The sequence below is a fragment of the Myotis davidii genome, unplaced genomic scaffold (assembly GCF_000327345.1).
Source record: "Myotis davidii unplaced genomic scaffold, ASM32734v1 scaffold545, whole genome shotgun sequence".
Lineage (NCBI taxonomy): Eukaryota > Metazoa > Chordata > Mammalia > Chiroptera > Vespertilionidae > Myotis > Myotis davidii.
Window position 1 is genome coordinate 2,102,461 of NW_006296634.1, and position 6,854 is coordinate 2,109,314.

The following is a 6,854-nucleotide window of genomic DNA, read 5'->3' on the forward strand; positions in this document are numbered from 1 at the left end:
TAATGTAAATATCTGATATGCAGGATGGCCTTAGGCGACCCCTGTGAAAGGGTCGTTCGACCGACAAAGGGGTCACGACTCACAGGTTGAGAACCACTGCCCTAGCGGGTTGAGGCCCCTAACTCTTCTTAAGTCCTAACCCCTCTTGGTCCCCTGACTCGATCTTGAACCCAAAACCATTTCCCCGGAACTCCTGATGCTCACATTCTGGTCTCTTCCCACTCCCTCCCACAGCTGGGTCCTGAGTCCCTCTCCCTCCCAGAGCTGGGTCCTGAGTCCCACTCCCTCCACAGCTGGGTCCTGAGTCCCACTCCCTCCCAGAGCTGGGTCCTGAGTCCCACTCCCTCCACAGCTGGGTCCTGAGTCCCACTCCCTCCCAGAGCTGGGTCCTGAGTCCCACTCCCTCCACAGCTGGGTCCTGAGTCCCACTCCCTCCCAGAGCTGGGTCCTGAGTCCCACTCCCTCCACAGCTGGGTCCTGAGTCCCACTCCCTCCCAGAGCTGGGTCCTGAGTCCCACTCCCTCCACAGCTGGGTCCTGAGTCCCACTCCCTCCCAGAGCTGGGTCCTGAGTCCCACTCCCTCCACAGCTGGGTCCTGAGTCCCACTCCCTCCCAGAGCTGGGTCCTGAGTCCCACTCCCTCCACAGCTGGGTCCTGAGTCCCACTCCCTCCCACAGCTGGGTCCTGAGTGCCACTCCCTCCCACAGCTGGGTCCTGAGTCCCATTTCAGGTCCTTCCCCCCCCCCCCCGGGACTGGGCGGGGCGAGAACAAGCACAGAAGCTGAAATTAGTCAAGTGCCAGAGTTTGGTTTATTGGCTCATCCAGTGTCAGGGGTCCAATGAGCATCCACTCCACCAAACTGGGAGACCCTTGGCTCCTGAATTTCTTTTTCTTCTTCGCACATTCCTCCTGGCTCTGACTGAAACGGCGGCAGAAGCTGGGGCACAGGCTGGGCTCTGACAGGGTCGGCTCACAGGGGGCCTAGTCTGCTGGGCACAGGAAGGGGACCCTGGGAGAAAGGAGGATGGGCCTCTGGGTGTGGAGCAAAGGAGCTGGCTCCCCAGGGGCCTCTACGGTGGGCCCTCAGGCGTAGAGGAGCCCAGTCCAGGGGCAGGAAAGGGAAGAGGCAAAAAAGAACTGAGGGCAGAGAAGGAAGTGAGCGGCTCCTCGCAGCCCGCCCCATTACCTCATGGGCTGTAGTCCTCTGAGGCTCAGAGGCTAGGAAGGAGGGCTGAGGGCGGGAGGAGGTCACTGCTGGAGGGAAAGTCCTTTACCCCAAATACCCACAGCCCTAGACCCAGAAACACACACACGCTCATACGCACACCCCTGGAACCCCACCTCTGTTCAGTGGGGACACCTAGCACACAGTTCATCCAATGCCCCAGCTCCAGCTCCGGCCTGGCCGACCGGTCACTTAAACACACACTAAGGCCCTGTCCTCCCTTCAGGGCCGTGGCCTGGAGACCCTGCCCAGGTTCCCCGAGGCTTCCCCACTCCCGCCCTCCCCAGGTGCCTGCAGGCCCGGCTCTGGTCCATGGGGGCTATGACTGTCCCCGACCCAGGGAGAGCAGCAGGTGCACAGTAGGACCGCAGAGAAGCTGATGGCCATGGCTTTCAGCAAGGCACTGGGTGGGCACACAGAGCTGGAGTGGGGACAATGGCAGTTCAGGTTCTGAGGAGCCCCCACCTCCTTGGGTGGCTCAGCCCTCAGCTCCAGGCCCAGCCTCTACCTTCAAACCCCACCCCCCCAACAGGACCTCCCTCCTCTTTTCCAAGCCCTTCCAAACACGTGGCTTCTGGGCAGGCACCAGAAACAGCCGTCTGACGGGCCCTGGGCCTGAGACACATGGGCTACGGGCACAGTGTGGAGCAGGGCTCTGTGGCTGAGGGGTCGAAACCTCAAGCCGAGTCACCCCCGCCAGAGGTCTTCTTCTTGGGCCGGGTCTTCACCGTCTTGGAAGCCAGTGGCTGTGGGAAGGAGGGAGGAAGACGGAGAACGCTCAGCCTGGAGACACAACCCCTCCCCGTCTCCCCCACTTCTGGGCTCTCACCTCGGTTTTGGGCACTTTTTTGATGGGTTTGAGCCTCTTAGGGGCCTTGTCTCCCCCATCCTCCTCAGAGGTTTCTGTCCGGGAATCTGCCTGGTTCGTGCTAGACCTTAAACTCAGGGCAGGGTCGTCTCCTGGTGGGGAGGAGAAAAGGAGAACAGGGGTCCCGGTGTCCCTCCCACCGGGTCACCTCCGAGCCCTCATGCCCGGCTGTCCAGCCTGTACCTAGGTCCTCAATGGTGTCCAGGAGGCTGCCGGGGCCGGGCCGGAGGTGGCCGTCAGGCCCGTGCAGGGGCAGGGAGTCCTCGTCCCGGATCAGGGTCAGGTCCTGCATGCTGAAGCTTCGGAGCTTCTCTGACAGCACCCCCTGGCCCTAGGGTCGCCACCACGCACCGGGAGAACCAGAGGAAGGGGCGGGGTGGAGAGAGTGGTCACCAAGGGGCCCTGGGAAGCCACTGGGCTCAGTGCCTTCCCCACGCTGCCCCCAGCCAGTCCTAAGGTGGCACTGACAGGCTGGGGCCACCCTTTCCCTTTGGACAGATGAGGAAACTGGCTCGGGGAGTGGAAGTCACTTGGCTGGAGTGTGGGAGACCTAGGACTGGCACCTGGGCTGCACAAGCCCCAAACCTTCCCAGCCCTGAGGACAGCGTGGAGGCAGGACCTAACCAGGGGGACGAGATGAACAGGTGGGGCCCCAGGAGCTTGGGTCTGTCCCCATCTCACCTTGGCAGCAGCTGTGACCGCAGCATTGGCGGCCAGGTTCAGGCCCCTCTTGCCCACCCTCATCATGGTCTCATAGCTCTTGTCTCTGGCCTGAGTGATGTACTCGTCGATCTCCTTGAGGGGTCAGAGGGGAGCGAGGAAGAGGTGAGGGCTGGCCCCCTTGGCCAGGCCCTGCCCTGCTCTCGTTCACACCTGGGCAAGGCACCGCCTGCTGCAGAAGGCCAGGCCCTGCCAGGTCACTCAGGCCCTGGGAGGGCCAGGAATGTACGTGGCTGCAGGCACAGGGCTGCCTTGGCCTGGGGTGGGCAGGGGAGCAGAGTGGGAGCAAACCTTCTCCTTGTTGGACAGTGTTGGGTGCACGAACTTGCGGTAGAGCACGCTGGAGCCCTTGGTATAAGGGGACAGCAGCCATATCACAAAGGCGATCTTCAGCTCAAAGTAGAAGGGGAACCTGTTGTGGGGACAGAGGCCAAGCCAGGGCAGGGAGTCAGGAGGTGCGCTGATGCCCTGTATGACTGGCGAGCCCCCCACCACTAAGTGCACTGGGGTCCCCATGTGGCTTAGGAGACTGGGAGGCTCAGCCATGACCCCAGTGGGAAGGTGAGAAGTGAGCCCAGGAGGAGGTCCCCTCGGCAGTGGCTCCCTGGCCCTCCTCTCTCTTGGGAGACCCCAGCCCCTCTCACCCTGAAAGAAGACCCCCTACTCCTCTGTTCTGGGGTCAACACCCAGGGTGCTCCCTAACCTTCTAGGTCTACTGTGTCCTCACCCCTTCTTCCCTGCCCTTTCCCCCCATGAAGACAGGGGCTTCTCCAGCTGTGCTCTAGGTGCTCTCTCTTGCTGCTAAGACATGCCCCTTGCTTTTAAGGACGATTCTCCTTCCCCACAGTTCCCTCTCTCAGATCACAAACTCCTTCAGGCATGTCTCCCACAGCCTCACAAAGCATCCATCAAAGCTCTCTCCTGTGCCTGTGTTAGTCGAGAGGCATCTATACTCACTGCCCTCAATTTTCAACCCACTTTCCTTCCTGTGCTAAAATTATTCTTCTCAAAGGCCATAGGCCCTTGTACAGCAGGTCTTGAAATAACTCCTCATTCAATGCCATTTTGTTATAACGTTGATGAGCTGCTCTAGGAACTTAATTCTTATTAATATATCAATTAGCCTGTGGTAAAATTGGTTTCGTTGTATGTTACTTCGCTTAAAGTTGCAGAACCTGCCCTAGCCAGTTTGGCCCAGTGGATAGAGCATCGGCCTGTGGACTGAAGGGTCCTGGGTTCGATTCCAGTGAAGGGCACATGCCCAGGTTGTGGGCTCAATCCCCAGAAGGGGGAGTGCAGGAGGCAGCCAATCAATGATTCTCTCTCATCATTGATGTTTCTATCTCTCTACCCCTCTCCCTTCCTCTCTGAAATCAATAAAAATATATATATTTTTTAAATTGCAGAACCTGTCGATGACGTTAAGTGAGGGATAACTGTAATCTATAAACGCAATGATCTTTTGTCCTCTACCTCTCCCTAAAACTCCCTTGACTTCCAGTGTACTGTGTGTGCTATGCTAGTCTTCTCTTCCAAACGCATTTGCCCATCTAATAAACATTTTTGAGCTCCTGCTGTGAACACACAGATGATTAAGACATGCCCTCCCTGTCCTCACAGTGTTTATACATAGTCTAGTAGTGTCTGAAAAATGTCTTTTGAAGTACAATCATCCAATGTGTATAGGACTGAAACATTTATAAATGGGGAAACTGAGGCTAGAGAGCTGTGGCCTGCCAAACGCCACAGGAAGCCTGGCAGAAACAGCTTTCCTGAATTCTATTGTGGTACTCTGGCTGCCACCAAAAAGAAATGTGAAGGGTATGTTTGTTCTTATTCTGCTGATCAAGGCAGGCCTGGAGGGGGTGAGGGAGGGCATCCGGGACCCCACAGAACTGCGGCCTCATGGCTGGCTGGGTAGAGAAAGCCAGATGCCCTGGACCCAAGGTGCAGGGAGGGGTTGCTGGACCTCACCAGGAGAGCACGATGTCCGTGAGCGTCTCGGCCGTGGTGAAGAAGGCAAAGACGATCCAGTACATCATCCATTTCACCTGCGGGGACAGAGGGCCGCATTGGCTGGGGCCGGGGGGCCTCTGCCTGCCAAAGACACTGGGCGTTCAGTGGGGAAGGGAACACGCAGGACCCCAGCTTTGCCTGAGGGTCACACCTGGGCCGGGGGAGAGGAACACACAGGAATTGCCTTTGAACCAGGGTCTCAATAGTGCCAATAGCATTGGGACAGTCACCCCCTTTATCCGATGACCCACTGTCCTCCCCTATGTTTGCCACGGGGGGTTGGGTGGGAGCTGAAGGGTCATACACTCACATATTCCTTCACGTTTTTAGTCTTCACGGCTTTGTAGGAAGAATAGGCTGGGTACAGTGTGCCAAAGACGAGCCTAGGGAGGCAGGCATGGTTACTGGGCCCCTCGGCCAAGAGCAGCGGCCTCTCCCTCCCAGCTCTGCATCAGCCCCTGGGTAGGTAACCGGAGCTGCACTGATGAACTCAAGGCCCAGGTCACACACAGCATGGAAGTCCTGGCCAGCTAAGCTGCTGTCCCTTCCCCGCTCTATGGTTCAGTTTCTCTCCAGCCCCTGAGATACAGAAAGACCCAGAGGCCAGAGGGTCCCATGTGGTCTCTTCAGCCATGATCCTTTGTTATGCACAAACCTGTGTGGGAGTGGGTGTCTAGTTACCGCCATAAGGGTGTCTTCCTTATCCAAACACTATGTTCATTCGTGCCCATCTGCCCTGTCTCACAGCCATGCCGGGCATGGCCATAGCAAGGGTTCCTGATACTCTAACAGGGCACTCTACCTGGCAGTCAGTGGCACCACTGTGGCCCTGGGAGCAGAGGGCATAGGGGCAGGAAGCCCTGTGAGGGGCAAGGAGGTTTATTGCCCCATGCAAACCCTCCTGGGACCAGTCTCAGGGGAGGACCCGGGCCCTGGCTGGAGTGGACCTGGTGGTGATCCCACTAGAGACCACACACAGGCCTCAGGGGAGGGGAGCAGAGGACTCTGCCCCTCAAGGAGCTCATCCCGACAAGAGAGCAGCAGCCACTCCGACGGCCACATGAAACGAGGCCCCCGGATCCCCTCTGGGTGGGATGGGAAAGAGGAAGGAAGGGGATTCCGGTCTAGAGGAAGCCAGGACACAAACACATGGCAGCGCTGAATGGGAAGAAGGCACAGGGAGGGGATTCTGGGGTGTCAGTCCCGTGGAACTGAGGGCCAGGGTCCTGAGATGGGGCAGGGCTCGCCGAGGCTCCTGTGGCGCCCCCGCAGGCCCAACCCTTCCACAACGCAGGGGCACTGCCTGTTCCCACCTGGACCCACCTCATAGACGCAGGGGACTTCCAACGTGGCCTGGAGGGCTGGGCTGGGGGTGGGATCCCCAAGGACAAAACCTGGGGTTGTGGGGGCAGGTTCCTCCTGGAGCGGGATGTGGAATGAAGGCCACCTAACGCCCGCTCCTGGCTTTCTCAGTCCCAGGCTGAGCACATCCATCCTCCCCGGGTCACCTCCCACACTGTGTCCCCAAGCTCTCTGCTTCCCCACACCCAGATGGGACCCCTGGGGGCCTTCAGAGAATGTGCCCTCCTCCCCCACCCCTGACAGTCAGTGGAAGAGGGAGGAGGGACCCAGCCCTTTGGGGAGGCCAAGGCCGCTGCCGTGGCCCTAAAGTAGGGAATGACGAGGCCCTGCCCTGCTCCCCATCTTCCATTAGCTCCCCCCAGGGAGACGAGGGCCCAGGCCGAGCAGCTCCTGCAGACATATCTGTCAGGTGGGGGAAGGGCCGTGCCCGCCTCCCCCATAAATCAATCCATGCTGCCCTGCCCTAGATGAGGGCGGGCGAAGGAGCAGGGAAATTCAAGATAAAAGGGGTAGCAGCCAGGCCTGCCAGGCTCCTCAGTATCCCTCCGCCCCCCGGCCTGGGTCCCACCTCGATGTCTCTGGGGACCGCAAATGGGGGCGACGTGTCTTTAGGTGCCTGTGCGGTGGGAAGCCCCAGCGGTCCATCCCGGCTCCAATACCCG

The 6,854-nt window shown here is 59.3% G+C and overlaps 1 protein-coding gene across 2 annotated transcripts; it reads right to left on the reverse strand.

Moving 5' to 3' along the window:
• Positions 1 to 787: 787 nt before the first annotated feature.
• Positions 788 to 6,412, reverse strand: REEP2 (receptor accessory protein 2). 2 transcript variants are annotated; one of them, XM_006772456.2, is made up of 8 exons: positions 5,486 to 6,412; positions 5,141 to 5,213; positions 4,789 to 4,865; positions 3,106 to 3,226; positions 2,776 to 2,889; positions 2,278 to 2,419; positions 2,056 to 2,186; positions 788 to 1,972 (listed from the first exon to the last, which is right to left on the reverse strand). In XM_006772456.2, exons 1-8 carry the CDS (start codon positions 5,515 to 5,517, stop codon positions 1,904 to 1,906), a joined length of 759 nt encoding a protein of 252 aa, XP_006772519.1. In that variant the 5' UTR covers positions 5,518 to 6,412; the 3' UTR covers positions 788 to 1,903. The 2 variants fall into 2 exon arrangements, with proteins under 2 accessions (XP_006772519.1, XP_006772518.1); XM_006772455.2 differs by having other exon boundaries at positions 2,278 to 2,425; positions 5,486 to 6,408.
• Between the last annotated feature and the right edge of the window lie 442 nt (positions 6,413 to 6,854).

Excerpts from the sequence above, each read along its gene's own strand:
- REEP2 (XM_006772455.2), bottom strand. The coding sequence starts at position 5,517 with ATGGCGGTAACTAGACACCCACTCCCACACAG. Across the intron at positions 4,866-5,140 it reads CTAAAAACGTGAAGGAATAT|GTGAAATGGATGATGTACTG; the intron begins GTGAGTGTATGA and ends CTGTCCCCGCAG. Across the intron at positions 2,890-3,105 it reads CACTGTCCAACAAGGAGAAG|GAGATCGACGAGTACATCAC; the intron begins GTTTGCTCCCAC and ends TGACCCCTCAAG.